This window comes from Electrophorus electricus, unplaced genomic scaffold, assembly GCF_013358815.1.
Source record: "Electrophorus electricus isolate fEleEle1 unplaced genomic scaffold, fEleEle1.pri scaffold_113_arrow_ctg1, whole genome shotgun sequence".
Taxonomy (NCBI): Eukaryota; Metazoa; Chordata; class Actinopteri; order Gymnotiformes; family Gymnotidae; genus Electrophorus; species Electrophorus electricus.
In genome coordinates, this window is record NW_023336153.1 from 4,935 (window position 1) to 25,000 (window position 20,066).

At 41.0% G+C, this 20,066-nt stretch overlaps 1 protein-coding gene across 1 annotated transcript in view; it reads right to left on the reverse strand.

Annotated features, from left to right (window-relative positions):
• Positions 1-19,522: 19,522 nt before the first annotated feature.
• LOC118240917 (stonustoxin subunit beta-like) overlaps positions 19,523-20,066 on the reverse strand; it is a gene marked incomplete at its 3' end in the record, with an annotated part of 701 nt that continues 157 nt past the window's right edge. Inside the window, exon 2 of the mRNA XM_035523467.1 lies at positions 19,523-20,046. Coding sequence (XP_035379360.1) covers positions 19,523-20,046 — 524 coding nt within the window. The remainder of the gene's footprint in view (positions 20,047-20,066) is intronic.

Consider the following 20,066-nt stretch of genomic DNA (forward strand, 5'->3'; position numbering starts at 1 on the left):
CATTTGAATCCTGCAGATTAACTGACAAACAGTTGCAGATATTCTTTTTAGCATTATTACCTCAAAGTTTGAGAGTGGTGGGAGTGTAGCTCAGTGCTAGAGTGCATGTCAGAGGTCCTTGGTTCCATACTCAGCATACTCAGCACCTCCAGCCTAGTTGACTGATCTTTAGAACAGCTGCATGTGCCTTAGAATTTAGAGATATCCCCTCTAGAAGGGGTTCATTTTGGAAGCGTATGCAGCTGTGCTTTACGCTGATGCTATCGATAGTGCACGATCAGCTTCCAATGACAGTTACTCATGAGTCAGAAGGCTGTCAATATTTTAGTAACTTCCAACCCTTTCAAGGCTTTTCTACTGTCAGACTTAAGATGCAAGCTCGTGCATTGTTAAAGACCAGTTCATGACTTGCTTCTAAGGCATGATGGCCAAGTGGCAAGGTGTTAGTTTTGTAAACCAAAGCCCACAGGTTCAATCCCTGTTTGTGCCTTTGAGAAGGTTGTATTCATCTGAGAGCTTCAACTTTGTTCATGGAAGCCAGACAAAGATGTGCTGAGGGTAAACATGTTTCTCCAAATCTCAGGCTCTTTTCTTTCTTGTTTTCCCCTCATGCTCTCTCTCCTTAGGGAAATAGTTCAGGGACACATACTCTTGTGTCATAAGTATCTGGCAAAAGCCTTTATACAACATCCACCACTCTCCTAGCTCACCGCAAGCAGTAGAACACACACCACTTTGAGCCGCTCTCCTCTAGTCGTATATCCTTCTTTGTTTATTTGTCGTGAATGCCGCCATAGCTTCAACGACTGGTGCCGTTGATCCAGTTTGGGTTAAAGATGATGGGTGTATCACATGAGCTTCATAAACCAGATGTTTCGACTCAAACAAACTGCACCTTGTTTAGTCCATTAATAAAACAGGATGTGGTCTTAGACTGGCAAACTCTTGACTGCATGGGCCTTAAAGTCTTGCCATGGTCCTCGTCTGAGAACGGAGGTCCATACAGAGATCCATAATAGCTGATGCTTTGTGGATCATTCCTGCCAGACTGCTGGCTAGTGGAGTTGATGACAGATCTCACACTGGAGCTCTGCATTTGGGACAGAGGCAGTCAGGGCAGTCTGCAATGCATCATTACAGTGTACTGGTGAACAGAGGCCTTAGATCAGTGTAGGGGTGAATAGAGGGCTTAGATCAGTGTACTGTGTGACACTCGTCTGTCCTCTGTAACAGCTGACCCTGATGCTTGGATTGGCTGGAATGGCCAAGTACTCTCTCAGTCAGCCAGGTGGGGTGGAAGGGCAGTGCAGGGCAAGGCAGGACAGGGCAGGGGGCAGAGGCCACAAGGTACAGGTGGAGAACGGGAGGTGCAGGTGGTGGAGGGCAGTGTTACCAAAGGCCAGCATGCAAGAGTGAGAGTGAGAGAATGTGACATTGAGAGAGACAGATAGAGACAGATAGAGACAGATAGAGAGAGAGAGAGAGAGAGAGAGAGAGAGAGAGAGAAAAAAAAACCACACACACACCTGATAGTTAGGCAGCTAGACATGACAAAAAAGTGAAAGGTTCATTCAGCCAATACGAATGATCTGCATTAAATACTTAATTAAATCTCTGTATTAACAATTTACTATTTGCCATACAGTACACAGCTCTGCCTTGAGATCTTAAGTAAATTTATTTTTTATTTAATATAGAATGTAACGTGAAAAATAAATTCTGGTTTTAAAAAAATTATATTTTCTACCACTGTCAGTGTTACACACTACCACCTGTTTGTAGATCGACTCTGGTTTTGTAGATTAATTCCTTTTTCACTTTATCAGATGCCTAAATGACAGAAAAAATATATTCACCCTCTGACAGGAGGTGAACAAGCAATGTAAACACAAACAACTCCACCAACAAACAAATATGTACAAGACAAGCCTTATAGGTGTGAAGAAACACAGAGGACCAAGGAGTGGAACTGATCGAGATTAAAATACATTTCAGGAATCGTTACATTGCAGCTGTACCTAGAACAGTTTTATTGTTTTATGATGGTTTACAGTTTTGGGGAGTTTTGTTGTTCTTTTTGTTTTGGGGTCTACCAAAAATTACGTTAAATAGAGAATTTTGTGGTGGCACTGGGCGTCATTCTGATCTCACACAACACTGCTGGCAGTAGATCTATCCACTTCTTTCCTGTTTCCATCATGACCTTTGTCAACCTTTCTTTCAAGGTATGATTCATTCTCTCAACAATGCCAGATGACTAAGGATGATAAGAGATGTGAAACTTCTAGTCAATAGTTAGGTAGGTGCATAGTTTCTGATTTAACTTAGAAATGAAACAGGGTCCCTGATCTGAGTCTATTACACGAGGGACACCGTACCTCGGTATTATATCCTTGGCTAGGATTTTAACCACAGTGCGGGCGTCTTCCTTAGAACTAAGAAACGCCTCAGTCCACTTAGAAAACCTGTCTACAAATCACTAGCAAGTATTTCAACTGACCACAAGGTGGAATGTGTGTAAAGTCTATCTGTAGACACTGAAAGGGATATTCTGGAGCTGGTAAGGCATCACATTTGGCTTGTGTTTTACCCTGGTTGCTTCTGGCACAGGTTAAACAGCAATCTAGGAGGAGTTTTACAGTTATACATTTTGCAGAGATACAAAACTGTTTTTGAATGTTAGCCGTCACTCCCCCTTTGTGCAATATGTGAAATCCCATGAAAATGGCGCATTAGAAATGGCAAAATAGATTTAGGAAGGGTGATACGCCCCTCCAGATCACGGATTAGACCATTTTAATCAGGACTACAGCCCTAATCAACCCAGTGAGAGCAGTCCTGTTGTGTACCCTGAGTTTGTAAGAAACACAGATCGATATCATTCGGCACCAAGCAATGAGAAAACATGGAGACAGCTTCACACGTCAAGGACATAGCGTATGTGCATGAAGGGGCATTAACAGCTGCCCAATGTGTGATCTCGTCTGCTAAGGCATCGCCAGTGTCAGACTCAGAGGTTGTGTCATGACCCTTGACCTTTACAATAGCCAGCTGAGCTGGTAGTGTACATGCAGACAAAAGTGCAGACACTAGTCCTGGATTAGAAATGGTCTTACCGTCAGAGGTGCGGAACCCCCTGGAGTGCCAAATCCAAGTCATGAGCAACCCCAAACGCATAATGGGAATCAGTGCAGATGGTGACAACCTGATCCCGGCGTAGATGGCAGACCCTGGTCAACGAAATCAGCTCAGATTATTGAGCAGACCTGTAAGGGAGAGAGTAAGCCTCCCAAATGAGGTTAGGCAGAGAGCAGACAGAATAACCGTTTGAAACGGTCAGACGTTTTAAAACATGGGCCATCTAGAAAAATGTGATAGCCGCCTATTTCTAATATCAGTCATGTTAGGAGGCATAACCCTACACAGTTTCTCACCCAGCATCATGAATGGAGCAGAAATATTCATGGGGGGATGGAGCCATGCTCCAAAGTTTCACCCTGCTATAGAGAGTTGAGGTTAGTATAGAGGGCAGGTGTGGCTTGCCGTCTGCTCCTCCTCCAGAATATGTCGCTACAGACACAGTCACCTGATTAAGCCCCTTCTTGAAGTGATAAAGCAATGTCTTACACATGGCATGCTGTTGTGTCACCATAGCAACCACAGCAGCTAGGGTTTTTACACAGGATACAAGGATTCATTACATTGCAATTAGCAAACTAACATTTTCAAAAGAAAGATAAAATAAACAATAATATCTCTGTACCTGTGTGTGTGTGTGTGTGTGTGTGTGTGTGTGTGTGTGTGTGTGTGTGTGTGTGTGTGTGTGTGTGTATGAGTGAGAGACAGACTTGGCTCCCCTGGTAGAAGGAACAGAATGAATATAGTTAGCAAACGAAAGAAAGGCCGCAGGAACTAAAATTAGTCTATCCCTTCCCAAAACAACACCCATTAAAATGTACATAGCACATATAATGTCGAAAGGGATTCAAGAGTAAAACCATGTTCTAATCCCAAAATGATTGGACGGAGTTGAACTCGACGCAACCAACCTCCAGTTCCGTTAGTAAAAGCTTTGAGTGGCGTGCGGTCCAACGCACCTATATAATTGCTCCGAAAGTGTTCGCACACATAAACGGTATAATACATGCAGGTAAGAGAAAGATGTAAAAGTAAAGAAACATTGAGACGTTTTGGTAAAATTGATAAGACAAACATTCATACGTTTATGAGAACCTGTGTGTAATATCTTGTGATAGTTACCCTCCACCACAGAGTGTTCATATATACTGTGTATATGTATGTATGTAAATGAAAACACAGGATTAACACAGGAAAGTTTGTATATTTTAACTAAGTAGGTAAAACAAAAATATATTAAAAAAATTAACTTACCTTTGATTTTTTTTTTTTTTTTTTTTTTTTTTTTTTTTTTTTTTTTTTTGTGGCGAGTCTTCCATGTTGTTTTTGAAGGGGAGCCTTATGGGGAATTGTCCTGCTTAAAGACAGGAAGTGACATCACCCAACTTCCTGTTTTTCCTTGTATTAGTTTCCAATGCAAATTTCATGAGTGGAGTTTTGATGTTGACTTATGTTGGAGAATTTATGATTGCTGATTTTCTTTTATTGAACTTGTAACTTGTAAATGCTAAATTCTCTTTTTTTAAAACATTTTGTTTGTTTTTCTAGTGATTGCCAGATGAATCCTTGAAGCTTTCCATCCAATTGGTTCAAAAAAAGGTTAATATCTGGAGGCTTCATATGCACACAACCCCCCCTGCTGGCTAAACCTTTATTGTCATTTCAACTATTTGTGATGGATCTCTTGGCTGTTTTGCACCAGTGTCAGCATGGGAATAGTCACTGCCAACAATAGAAATAAAAACACCTTAATATGATTTTGTGTGGTTCATTCATTCATCTAATCTGTTTTTGATGTGTAGGTAATGGTTTTGGAGGTCTACTAGTGTCAAAAAACAGGTTGATTCCAGTCAATGTTTAAATAAATCAAATAGGACATGAGATGTTTATGTTGAGATGTTTTTAAGGCTGTTGCAGTGTTTTTCAAAGATGGGAAAATGGTTATGCTTATGAACACCGTGGTGACTTCATTCACTTTTATTAAGAAATAATCTTTTTTTCCACTGTGCTTGGACTCAGTTGGTTTCTCTTTTTGAAAATAACTTCCCCGGCTTTGAAGAAAACACTTTCACATGGTACTGAGAAGGCAGGGGTGCACAAGTATCCCACAGCAAGCCTGTAGAGATTTGGATATATGCACCTCTGCCTCTGCCAGTACTGGAGGGGACCCTGTGTTCTGCTTTTCTTCAGTTCTGCCAGGTCTGCACTTCAACTGTGGCATCAGCAGTGACATTGTGAGTTCTTCTGGCCTCCATGAATGTGGCATCAAAATCACACCACAGTTTGTTTCCTGAGAAGCAAAACCAGATAATATGAATGAGGTTATAACTCTGAAATTGACTTTAATCCAATGCAAAAATACTAACCAGGTCTTTCAGCTACAGCATCCTGTGATGTTGAAGCTGCAGCTGGGGTTGAATGTGACTGTCTAGACCCTATTACATTGGTACATTCAAAGGTGAGTTGTTTTACTCCTTCATCTGCCTTTTTTGGGCTAAAGGATCCAAGTGATTTGTATCTTGGGTCTAGCAGCGTTCCCAGCGATATAATGTTCATGCTGTGTGGAGCTTTTCCCTAAGGAGCCTGATGAGGTCTCTCCCAGTTCACTAGCTACCGTTACCTTTGCTGCTTCTTCCTGGAGCATCTTTTCCACCATTTTGAATAATAGCAGCAATTTGGAGCCAGATACCCTTTTCTCCTCTGACAGCACCACAGTGGCCGTGTGAAAAGGAGACAGTATAGACAGGAGCTCACAAACATTATTGTACTCATCAGAGGTCAGCGCAGGAATACCAGTTTGTAAGCCTGCCAATGCTTACAGGCTCCCTGAGTTCTACTAATCGCTCCAGCATTTGAAAGCTGCTGTACCACCTTGTTTCAACCTCCTGAATCAGTTTCTTTTTTGGTTTTCCCATATGCTCTTGAACAAGGTCCAGCTTCTCCTTTAACAATAAAAACCTAAACGTTACATATGTAGCAATATAAAACAATGTGTAAACAAATGTGAAAATAATGTTACTAACTTTGACAGTTGTGCTGCTTCTAAAATAGCCCACCAGCTTCCTTGCCTTTGTAGGAATGGCAGACAGCACTGGGGTTAGTTCAAGAGCTTTTTTAACAACTATTTTCAGGGTGTAAGCAATGCAGAAGGCATGATGCAGCTTCAGCTGTTTACCACAGGCAATCATATCAGATGCGCCATCAGTAACTAGACATGTTACTTTGGATTTTATTTCCCATTCTTCCATAAGAGAGGATTTCACACAGGCCAAATGTGCGCCTGTGGGAATTTCACTACACCGAGTAATGTGGACTTCAGACATGTGTTGTCATCTATAAAATGGCAGGTCACAGCCAAGTAGTTTGTCTGCTGTCACACTCACTGCAGGAACTTTCTGGACCTCAACTTTGGTCTTCTCTTTCTCTTGTTGATATTTGGTCTCAACCATGGCCTTTGCGGTCTAAAGGGAAGGAAGAAAATATTATTTTTTTAATACTACTCTCATAATTTATCCATGTCACCACACATACTTTCCTAGTTGGGAAAATATAGATTGGATCAAATTTTGCTACTAAATCCCTGAAGCCTTTATCCTCAACTGTGCTAAATGGCTGTGTGTCTCTAACAATCATGAAGACCAAAGCCTCATCCAGCTCTTCCTTTCTGGTCACTGCTTTGTAAAGATTAGATTACACTTTGTCATTTTTACACTTTGTAATCCAATCCAAACTGCAAATAACATGTAAGGTGCAGAGAATAATGCAGTATATAAATATATATATACACAGTATATACACATTATATTTTATATATATATATATATATATATATATATATATATATATATATATATATATATATATATATATATATGCATATTAATGTTAACAGTGAATAAAATTAAATTAGGTTATGGTTTAATTACAGTATTTGCATGTCAGAAGTCATTACATGAACATGTGCACATGTTTTGTTTTTATTTTTTGATGTGTGTGATGAATGTAGCATCGTGGTCAATGTCATTATTATCATGGTTGATTAACAAATATGAAAATTGGAAACCCATACCCACCTTGGCTGGATCCAACTCTATCCCCCTCACTATACATGACAAGTACAATAACACAGATGAGGTGTTGTTGTTGTATCCCAGTGGCTTGGAATGGAAAAAAAAAATGCCTTGTGAATATTATAGTAGTAACACATTTCATTATTTACAGGCATATTATGTGCAATACCTTATTTGTAGAGATCTGCTCAAAGTGTTTCCATACAGGGGAAACCCTTTTCCTTTTAGCAGGCTCCATGAAAACAAGCTCATCAATGTCACAGGCAAATTGACAGAACACAAACATGCAAATTTTGCATGGATCCATTGCGCTTTATGTGTGTTCATAAATTGTGCCAACACTCGAAATGCTTCCTGAACCAGTGAGGTTTCAGGCAGCATCAGTGATGTCATTCATCCTTAAAGAAGCAAGCCTCGATACATGTTTCATAAAAGACTTCCTGGAGCTCTCGACACATGCTCCGAAGCCTCGGCACAGTAGGGGCCATCACTAGTATCTCACTTGGAGTGAGGAGTAGGAGTGAAGGGTGAGAGTGAGGAGTAGGAGTGTGGGGTGAGAGTGAGAGGTGAGAGTGAGGGATGAGAGTGAGTAGGAGTGAGGGGTGAGAGTGAGTAGGAGTGAGGGGTGAGAGTGAGGAGTAGGAGTGAGAGTGAGGGTTGACAGTGAGTAGGAATGAGGGGAGAGAGTGAGGGGTGAGATTGAGGAGGGGGGTGAAAGTAAGGAGTAGGAGTGATGAGTGAGAGTGAGGTGTGAGAGTGAGTAGGAGTGATGGGTGAGTGAGGAGTAGGAGTGAGCAGTGATAGTGAGGGGTGAAAGTGGGTAGGTGTGAGGGGTGAGAGAGTAAGTAGGAGTGAGGGGTGAGAATGAGAAGTGAGAGTGAGGGGTGAGAGAGTAAATAGGAGTGAAGGGTGAGAATGAGGAGTAGAAGTGAGGGGTGTGAGCCACTCAAACTAGGTGGTGCACCATATTAAAAACATCAAGGAAGCATTAACAAGAGAGCCTGACATTCTACCCGACTCACATGAACATGTAGGGAATTCCACAGCAGATATTTAAAAAAATAAATGTTTTGTTTTAGTTGAGAGGAAATTCAACTATGAAATTTAAAACAAGCCTCGTAAGATGTTTATGGTCATCTCTGGGATTCCAGTAAAAGGACAAAACGTAGATAATGTAAAATCAGGCAAAAATTAAAATGTAATCACAACCTCAAAGACAGAAACCAAGAAAAGTGTCTTGTAATCTAATCTGGATTCACAATCGCATGAGATGAATTTCTCAGATGTGTTTTCTTCTTCTCTTTCCCCCTGGTTTGCTTTAGTCTGTTGTCCAGTTTGTGGACATAGTGCCCATCACTTGTGAAACAGAATGTATGTCATGAATAAATGTCTTGTTTGGTCCTTCCTATTGTCCGTCTCTATGGTTTCCTTTCTCATGTTTCACTTTTCCAGTCCTGTTCCAGTCCCTGTTTTGGTTTTCACTGTTCATGATTTGCACCTGCGCCTTGTTTAGTGTTCATTAGTTCAAGTATTTAAACCCTGTCTGGTTCCCTGTGTTTTTGCTGTTCATTGCGTGTGTTTGTGTGGAATGTATTGCATGTATTGCATGTATTGCATGTATTGCATGTATTGCATGTATTGCATGTATTGCATGTATTGCATGTATTGCATGTATTGCATGTATTGCATGTATTGCATGTATTGCATGTGTGTAAGCTCGTCTTTGTTTCTAAGCCTCTGTTTATGTTAGCCTGTTTGATTCTAGCTGTTTTGTATTTCCTTAACTCCGTATGTTACTTCTTTCTGTTATAGCTGCTTTCCCTGTTTGCCTTCGTGTGCTTTTGGTTTGTGTTTCCTAGGCTTTGTTATCCTAGCCCTTGTTTTTGTTATGTATTCTAGGACCCTGGACTACTCTGACTACAACTCTGGATTTGCCCCTAAGAAATCTCGCTCTCCTCCGCACATGCGACCACCTCATTACCGCTCACCATTACAATAACCTGAACAATAAGGGGAACTCTTAAATAAAACATGTTGACAAATGGCAACTAAACTATTTAAACTATTCAAAGATACTACAGACAAAATTGTCTGTTTTTCCATGACTTGACAAAAGTATTTACAGTTGCATTAAATTACATCACAGGATCGCATAGTAATATTTCCATAAACATATTAACAGTACTGGGCAGATCCTCTTATAGTGATTGATACATATTCATCAATATGACAGCATGTGTCCTCTCTGAGGATCAAACCTTACTGTACCTGCTCTACCAGGTGAGCTTCAGGAGCGCTCTAATCATGTATACATACACTGATCTTTGACCCCTGAATGGGACAGAGAAAGGCAGTGCGGATCTGTGTGTGTGTGTGTGTGTATTTAAACATACAGAGTTATAATTATATGTGTATGTACGAGATTGGTCACTGTGACAAGATCAAGAGGGATTGTGGGATCAAATTCAATCAAATTCAATCAGGAAGTAACTAGTACAGTGATGGAGAACTGTTTAGAAATCAAACTAAAACAAATCTGGATCTTGTAGAGAGATATTGTTGTAAATGTAGAATAGAAACATACTCAGAGTTCAAAGTGAATGAACCAGTGGAGAGAATGAGCTACACAAAGGGGGGGGGGGTGTGTACACAACAACAACAACAACAACAACAACAACAACAACAACAACAACAACAACAACCACCACCCTGATCACCACCTGTGCTCCGTCATAACTATGATCACTGCTGAAGCTCCAGTCTGTCATATTAACACACAGCATAATTACTGCACCATCACTGACTACATTTACATATTAACACACAGCATAATTACTATACCATCACTGACTACATTTACATATTAACACACAGCATTACTGCACCATCACTGACTACATTTACATATTAACACACAGCATAATTACTGCACCATCACTGACTACATTTACATATTAACACACAGCATAATTACTGCACCATCACTGACTACATTTACATATTATCACACAGCATAATTACTGCACCATCACTGACTACATTTACATATTAACACACAGCATTACTGCACCATCACTGACTACATTTACATATTATCACACAGCATAATTACTGCACCATCACTGACTACATTTACATATTAACACACAGCATAATTACTGCACCATCACTGACTAAATTTACACATTAACACACAGCATAATTACTGCACCATCACTGACTACATTTACATATTAACACACAGCATAATTACTGCACCATTACTGACTACATTTACATATTAACACACAGCATAATTACTGCACTATCACTGACTACATTTACATATTAACACACAGCATAACTACTACACCATCACTGACTGCTACAGGGCCAGGCGTTAACACACACGTAGCGACAATGACCAACAAAGGGACACACGTGGACAGGGTTTAAATAGACACATTGACACTTAACAATAAACCCTGTGTACGTAATCCCGAAGTGGCGTGGTTACAAAACATTTATTCCCAGTACGTGTGGATCCCCCTGCACGTGGCAGGCCTCACCACGTGACTTATGGGTGAGTAGCAGTCTGTGACAATAACGCTCACAGAAATCAAGTATACACATGAAAAACTAAACAATTTCACCGTTTCTCCTTCAAACAACAAGAAGAAAGGAAATAAATATATACAGTACTTATACATACATACACATATAACATCATATGCACATTCCTTTCCCCACGGGGCTACATGTAGATAATGTTTATTAGTCTATTTTATGGTGGTGTGTAAGTGTGTCTAAAGGACAGCTTAGTTTCCTGATCTAATTAGTTGTGTGTTCATGATTAGGCAGGTCTGGCTATAAGGTTTTTGTTAACTAGAATTAATGAAGTTTCATTACTGAATCTATTTCAGCACCCAGTAATGTTTGTGGTTCACAGTGGTCATTTATATTTCATCTGTTTAACTCTCTCTTACATGACAATCACATATAAACAGTTAAAAACTGAGTGGCAGTGTGGAATGGGTGATGAATACAGTGGTAACCACAGAACTGTTCAGTAAATGACCTGTACAAATGTAAGTGAGCGGTAAGGAGGCAGACGCAAGTGTGGAGAAGAACGAGATTTATTACGGGCAAATCCAAAATCAGAATCGTTGTAGTCCAGGGTGATGGAGCCAACACGGAGAGTACGTGGATACATGAGCAAACAAATAAAACACACGAAGGCAAACAGGGGAAGCAGGCTATAACAAAGTCTAGGAAACACGAAGGCACGGAGTACAAACTTAAATACATGCATATACAGGCTTTCAAAAACATTCACCAAACGCAATGAAGCCTAACAACCACCATGAACACGCAAATGCCATGAACAACCAAGACAAGGGCAAGAAGACAGTGTTTAAATACATGAACTAAACGAGGGACAGGTGTGGAAAATCAAACGAGGGGCGGAGAAAATGAAACTACGGAATGGAACTAAAATACACAAGATGGAAAACACGGAACACAGAAGCTGGGAGGGACTAACCGTGACAACATGTTGCTATGGTAACTGGGTTTCTTTTTTTGGAGGGGAATTTATTGGTGTAGAATCATAGCTGAGGAATGGATCCTAGACCTCCGTACGAGACCTCACCATGTCAGTTGTTTATCATGAAGCACAGGGTGAAGTAGTGGTCGACCGATTCATTGGCCAATTAAATGTCTTTTTTATAATCAGCACTGGCATTCTTCTTTTCCTTCCTGCCGTCGACTGAGAAGGTTGGGTGGGGGGTGAGGGGTGGGTCTTCTTTATTTATTTTTTATTACCTGTGGAGATTTTTATTTAAAATAAGTGCCCTGCTGACAGAGTACAGATATACTTAAGCAAACAGTGCAGAAAATAACAGTGTTAAATGTTCATTTAAGTTCTCTATTGGTACCATTAAAAAATAGGAATTCAACAAACACTTGAATGGAAGGGCTGCTATACATGTGGAGATTTTGATTTAAGACAAAATTGAAGTGGTCTCTAATTTTTTTCTGGAGCTGTATATTGTCCAGTTAAAGCACTGCTTTCTTTTCAGCCAATAGGATGGACAATTTGTCAGTGTTCAATAGATGCTTAGAGTTGGGGTGGGTCGTCTCAAATTTTGTAAAGTAAATTGGTTGTGTTTGACTGAATGTTTCACATTCAGTGAGAAAGTGCAGATCTGTCTCTACAGTGTCATTTTTACACTGTTGACAGAGTCTCTGCTCTTCTGCAGACTGCATGACTTACATTGGCTGGTCTGGATGGGCAGGCTGTGTTCCCCAAGTCTGTACGTTGTCAACGTGTTTCTGTGTTTAATGTCATTCACTTTGTACAGGTAGTCTGCTACAGTGTACTGACATTTTAGGGTCAGATAACAGTGCATTTTGCTTTGAGCTTGTGTTTGTGTGGTCCAACGGGTTTTTTGTAGTGTTATCATTTGGTTTGGTCTGATTGTTTGTATTTCAGACTGGTCCTGGTCTGCTACAGTGTTAGTGTTTGTTAATGAACTCAGTGTCAGGGCCAGCTGTGTGAGGGGACCTGCTTTGTGAGGGGACCAGCTGTGTGAAGGGATTCTTTTCTCTGCTCAGATCTTGGCACTGCAGGGCTTTATAGTGGTACCAGTAGTAGTGACCATTTTTTAAGTATAGCCACTATTCAATAATCCTTTTTTGAATTTGAAATAATTCAGCTGGGTGTTTGTTCCATTATGAGTAGCCCTCACACTTCACAACCATATAGCAGAATTGGTTGTATAATAGACTGGAATATTTTGAGCCAAATTTAAATTGGTATTTGAATGTGAATTTGACGTTTGATTGCATAGAATGCCCTTCTTGCTTTCTCTCTCAGTTGACTGGCTGCTGGATTGAAGTTTCCAGTTGAAATAATCTTTAATCCTGAGTAATTATAATTTGTACAGGTTTCTAGCATTTGTGTCCATAATGTGAAACTTGTGTGGTGTGTTTGCTTGAGATCTGGCTCTTTTTGGAAAATGATGCTTTTGGTCTTTTTCAGGAATTTTATACTTCTGTGTTTAATCATTTCATTTCAAATGCCATCAGACACACTTGCTTTTTTTTGGTTTTAAGAATAGAAATTTGATTTCTAAGTTCCTGCTCAGTAATGGGTGAGTCCAAGGGATTCTAGAAGTCTTTTATTGGTAGTTCTAATATATTAAATTTTTCAGTTATATGCTTTTGTTCAGGTCTTGTATTTTTGAGTAATTGATTGTAAAGAGATTTAATATGTGTTATCCAATATGTGTTTTGAAAAGCCAATTCTTCTTATTTAGATTTATTAAGAGTGTTCAAGAAATGTGTCTAAAAGTGTTTGAATTTCTTGAGAGTTGATTGCTTTCTGGAACTCCTCTGTGCTGTTTTGGGCCCATCTGTATCGTCTCCTGGTATTAAACAGCTGACTGGTCAGTGTGGGTGCAGCACTGTTAGTCTCTGTCCTATTAATGAACACAGTGATTTGGCTGTGATCAGACAGAGAGGTTAGTAGCTTTACAGTGAATGTACTGAGAGAGAAGGAATGTACTGTTATCATGTAATCCACTGTATTGCCAAGAGGTGAGCAAAAGGTGGATCTCCCCAAAGAGTCGCCTCATAACCTACTGTTGACAATGTACAGACCCAGATTTTGACAGAGCTGCAGGAGGTCTTTTCCATTCCTGTTTACCTGTGTGTCAGAATGATATCAGGAAAGAAACATTTCCTTGTATTAACAGCCCTGTGGACCTCGAGAAATGTGTACTTTGAAAATGATCAGAACATTCTTGGAAAATACAAAACATGCAAAAGGGGTTCGGGTGGAAGAAGACTTTCCAGATCTGGCAGGTTTTATACAGTCTTTTCAGTGTTTGAGAAGCAATTTATAGGAGGAAGGTTTTACTGATCTAAACCTGCAACTTAACGATGAAGGTAAGAAGATTGCTTAATTTTTGTGTCACTTTTTTGTTTAGATTTAATGTTCATTTTCAAAATGAGTGTGTGTGGTGTGGCAACACTTAATGGGGCCGGGGATGTGAATAAAAGAACACAGTTTTTTCAGTTAATCAAATGTAAAGGAAATGATGTAGATTTTGCTCAAGTAACTCATAGTGATAGACAGAATGAAGCAGACTGGCTGAGAGAGTGAGAAGGTAAAGCCTTCCTTAGTCACAACAGCACCATGTCAGGGGGCGTGGCTGTGTCATGTCAGGGGGTGTGGCTGTGTCATGGCAGGGGGCGTGGCTGTGTCATGTCAGGGGGTGTGGCTGTGTCATGTCTGGGGGCGTGGCTCTGCCCCTTCCCAACAGCTGGGTTCCACAATTTGTAATGGAGGATATTGAGGCTCTTAAAGTAAAAAAGAAAAAAAAAAAATAGCCGACCTGCTTGGGGTAAAGGCACAGGGGGCTTTGGTGTGTTCTCCTTTTCAGAACGTGACACAGATGTACTCTCTGTCCAAGTTGGTTTAGAACATAAACATGGTCAGAGCAGATGGATACATGCCTTGAATTCTGGTACTGTACTCTGAGATCCTGTGGAGATTCGTAGAAGAGCAGCACAGTTCTAAACTAGGCTGTATACCAGTGACTATAGATCATACCAAGAGATGGAAAATATTTACTTAGATGCTTCTCCTCAGGTAGAAGAAGAGGCTGGAGAGAGAGAGAGAGAGAGAGAGAGAGAGAGAGAGAGAGAGAGAGAGAGAGAGAGAGAGAGAGAGCGAGAGAGAGAGAGAAACGAGAGGGAGGGCTGCATGGGACTACGGATGTAGGGAGAGAGAGGGAGGGGACCAGAACTCCAGATGGAGAAGTGGAGACTCTCTCCCTCCATTCAGAGTCTGTCACAGTGTGGCCCTCCTTCCCTCTCTCTCTCTCTCTCTCTCTCTCTCTATCTCTCCCTCCATCAGGAGTCTGGGTCCCCGTGTGACCCTCCCTCTCTCTCTCTCTCTCTCTCTCCCTCCCTCTCTCCCTCCATCAGCAGTCTGGGTCCCAGTGTGCATCTCCCTCTCTCTTGCCAAAGCTTTGATAAAGACATTAACACTAACAACAGATGACAACAACAATATTATAACCGCTTACAATATTAGTAACAACAACAATAATAATAGAACTACAACACACCCAATACCAATACCAATAATAATACCAATAATTATAATAATACCAATAATAATAATAATAATAATAATAATAATACCAATACCACTAATAATAATAATACCAATAACAATAACAATAATGATAATAATAACAATAACAATAACAATAACAACAATAACAACAACAATAATAATGTCTCTGTGTCTCTGGTATGTGACTTGGTCCCTCACTGTCCCTCAGACTGTGGCAGGAGTGAACGTACAGCGCTGCCAGTGTGCTGAACTCTTTATGTTCACCAACAACATACGGCAGCTTCTCCTCATCAGGGAGATTTTTAAACTCAGGGAATACGTGACTAATTTTCTTAAAGAATTTAGTTCTAATCTGTCTAAATGTTGTACATTCATTCAGAAAGTGCATCTTTGTCTGGGTCTTATAGTCCAGGCACTGCTGACACAGTCTCTGCTCTTCAGGTAAACAGGACTGTTTATGTCTGCTGGTCTCTATGGCCAGGCGGTGGTCACTGAGTCTGTACTTGGTCAGGGTGGACCTCAGTTTTGGATCAGACAGTGTTCTTAGGTAATCTACCACGCTGTACTTTTGATTTAGGGCCAGATAACATTTTGATTGAGTTTCCCAATAAGTGATGTTGTTTGTAATTCTGGTGATTCTGATTGGGTTTGCTGTTATTTTCTGGTCCTCAGCATGTGTAGTGTTAGTGTGTGTTAGTGTAGTGTTACTGTGTTAATGCTGAACTGTATTTCCGGACCAGCTGAGTGAGGGCACTGTTCTCTTTGCTCAGCTCTTGGTACTCCAGACCTTTAGAATGATATAAGTTTGGAATTTAACTGCCCTTGTTTCTGTCTTTATTATTAATAGATCTCTGCCCAGCTCTGCCCCGTGTGCTTTGTTTGTGGTGTTCCTGTGCACCTTTAATGATGTTGCTCCACTTAAGAATACAATCATTAGGGACAAAAAATTAGTACCTTGGTATAATGAGCACATGCACAATTTAAATCAAAACACTCTCCTCACATGATGCAGAAAAGATGGTCCATGCATTTATTACATCAAGATTGGACTACTGTAATGCAGTAATATCTGGCGGTAACATTAAGCACTCCAAGTGGATACAAAAGAAAAGGTTTTTATTGGCTCCCAGTGCTCCAGTGCAAAAGAAAAACCACATCCCATCAAAAACATACAAAAATGTTCAAAAAAGGAAAGTTTAGCATTTACAAGAATAAAAGTCCAGCAATCATAAATTCTCCAATATCAATCAACTTCAAAACATCACTCTTGAATTTTCCCTTAAAAACTTAAATATGGAAAAACAGCAAATGAGGTGATGTCACTTCCTGTCTTTGGGCAGGCATATTCCCCATAAAAGTCCCCTTTAACACACTATGGTTTCTTTTCCCTCCAAAACAACATGGAAGTCTCTCCACAAAAATAATCACAGGTAAGTTATTTTTCTCTTAATCTACTTTTGTTTTACCTACTTCAATCAAATATACAGACTTTTCTGGCTAGATAAACATTATACTTAAACTCTAGTAACATATTATAAGAATAATATTTCATCTCAAATATTTACAATACATTTCTATAATACATTTCACTCATACTGTGTACAACATCTGTATCTGTGTCACTCCAACACTCAGAAAACAGAATGAAAAACCTTTCAGTTTCCAAAGATTTCCACCTTTAATGTGTAGATTTGTACAGAGTTTAACACAGTGAGGTTACGATTCCACAGCATGTGTAGCTTGTAGAACAGTATTTATGTCATATGTACAGAAATCAACTGCAGCTCAGTCCTTTATTTGAGCATCAATTATTCTATGTGTGTGTGTGTGTGTGTGTGTGTGTGTGTGTGTGTGTGTGTGTGTGTGTGTGTGTGTGAGAGAGAGGGAGAGGTTTATAGTGTCTGTGTGAGTGGTTGTGTCTGTGTGAGTGGTTGTGTGTGTGTGAGTGGTTGTGTGTGTGTGTGTGAGTGTGTGTGTGTATGTGTGTGTGTGGGTGTGTGTGTGTGGGTGTGTGTGTGTGGGTGGTTGTGTGTGAGTGGTGTGAGAGTGGGTGTGTGTGTGTGAAAGAGAGTGAGAGGTATAGAGTGAATGACAGAGAGAGATGTGTAGCGTGTATGTGTCAGAAAGAAGTGTAGTGTGTATAAGAGTGTGTGTGAGAGAGGTGTGTGTATGTGTATGAGAGAAGAGAAAGATACAGGTGTATTTTGTGTGTGTGTGAGAGAGAGAGAGAGAGAGAGAGAGGTGTTTTGTGTGTGTGTGTGTGTGCGTGCATACGTTTGTGTAAGAGACTTGTAGTGTGTGTGTGTGCGTGTGTGTGTGTGTGTGTGAGAGAGAGAGATGTACTGTGTGTTTGTGTGTGAGAGAGGTGTGTGTTCGTGTGTGTGTATGACAGAGAGACAGGTGTAGTGTGTGTAAGAGACAGAGAAAGATGTGTAGCGTGTATGTGTGAGAAAGAAGTGTAGTGTGTGTGAGAGTGTGTGTGAGAGAGAGGTGTGTGTGTATGTGTGTAAGAGAAAGATACAGGTGTATTTTGTGGTATTGTGTGTGTGTGTGTGAGAGAGAGAGGGGTGTGAGAGAGAGAGTGTGTGTGTGTGAGCAAGAGAGGTGTTTTGTGTTTGTGTGTTTGTGTGTGTGTGTGTGTGAGTGTGAGAGAGAGAGAGAGACAGATATATTATGTGTGTATGTGAGAGACAGGTGTACAGTGCATGTTTGTGTGTGCAAGACATAAAATATGTGTGTGTGTGTGTGTGTGTGAGAGAGAGAGAGATGTACTGTGTGTTTGTGTGTGAGAGGTGTGTCTGTGTGTGTGTATGACAGAGAGAGACAGGTGTAGTGTGTGTAAGAGACAGAGAAAGATGTGTACCGTGTATGTGTGAGAAAGAAGTGTAGTGTGTGTGAGAGAGAGGTGTCTGTGTATGTGTGTGTGTGTGTGCATACATTTGCGTAAGAGACTTGGTGTGTGTGTGTGTGTGTGTGTGTGTGAGAGAGGGAGAGAGAGAGAGAGAGCGAGAGAGAGAGAGGTATATTATGTGTGTGTATGTGAGAGGCTGTGTGTGTGTGCGTATGAGAGAGAGAGAGAGGTGGATTGTGTGTGTTTGTGTGAAAGAAGTGTATTATGTGTGTTACGGAGAGATGTACTGTGTGTTTGTGAGTGAGTGGTGTGTGTGAAAGAGTGAGAGGTATAGAGTGTATGACAGAGGTGTGTAGCATGTATGTGTGAGAAAGAAGTGTAGTGTGTGTAAGAGTGTGTGTGAGAGAGGTGTGTATGTGTGTGAGAAAGATACAGGTGTATTTTGTGGTATTTTGTGTGTGAGTGAGTGAGAGAGAGAGAGAGAGAGAGAGAGAGAGAAAGGTGTTGTGTGTGTGAGAGAGAGAGACACACACACAAGGGTGTAGTGTGTGTGTGTGTGTGTGTGGTGCGCATGTGTGAAGAGAGAAGTGTAGAGTGTGTTTGTGTGTGTGAGAGAAAGAGCAAAGTGTGTGTGTGTATGAGACAGAGGTGTGTGTGTGTGTGTGTGTGTGTGTGTGTGTGGCAGAGAGAAAGAGAGAGGTGTGTGTGTATGTGTAAGGAAATGTGTGTATTATGATGTCCACTAGTTGTGTGTGTAGAGGAGTGTGTGAGAGATAGGGGTGTATTTTGTGTGTGTGTGTGTGTGTGTGTGTGTGTGTGTGTGTGTGTGTGTGTGTGTGTGTGTGTGTGTGTGTGTGTGTGTGCGCGCACGTGCAAGAGAGGTGTAGAGTGCGAGTGTGTGTGTGAGAGAAAGCAAAGTGTATGTGTGTGTATGTGACAGGTCTGTGTGTGTGTGTGTGTGTGTGTGTGTGTGTGTGTGTGTTTGTGTGTGTGAGAGAAAGAGCAAAGTGTGTGTGGATGAGACAGAGGTGTGTGTGTATGTGGCAGAGAGAAAGAGAGAGGTGTGTGTGTATGTGTAAGGAAATGTGTGTATTATGATGTCCACTAGTTGTGTGTGTAGAGGAGTGTGTGTGAGAGATAGGGGTGTATTTTGTGTGTGTGTGTGTGTGTGTGTGTGTGTGTGTGTGTGTGTGTGTGTGTGTGTGTGTGTGTGTGTGTGTGTGTGTGTGTGTGTGTGTTTTATACTCAGCAGGCATGTGTGTATGATGTTCACCAGTTGTGTGTTTCCCTGCAGACTCAGGTGTTCCTCCAGGACACAGGAGGCTATTCTAGCTCACACACACACACTGAGGAGTTATAATAAACCCTAAACCCTGCATAGAGGGGCTCAGTGAATGTGGAGTGGAGTGTGTGTAAGTGTGTGAGTGTGTGTGTGTGAGAGGAGACGCTGTAGAAGGACAGAGTGCCGGCGGGCCAGTCCAGATACACTCCTACTCTGTTGGAGCTGGAGGGGGCAGAGATGTCAGTTCTCTTATTATTGTGCCAGACAGTGTAACTGTTACTATAGCAGCTCAGACTCCAGGACTTTATATTAGATCCAAACACACAGTCATCACTGCGTCCTTTCCTCCTGATTCCTTTATATGTCACTGATATAACAGCCCACCCACTCCACTCAACCTCCCAGTAACAGCGTCCAGTCAGACTCTCTCTACACACAACCTGCTTCCATTCATCAAATCTCTCTGCATGATCAGGATACGACTGCTGCTGCTTCACACACGTCACCTTTCTGTTCCCCTCAGACAGAGAGAGACGTGTGTGTGCTGTGTTTGGGTCCAGTGTGAGATCACACGCATCTGCACACAAGAAGACACAT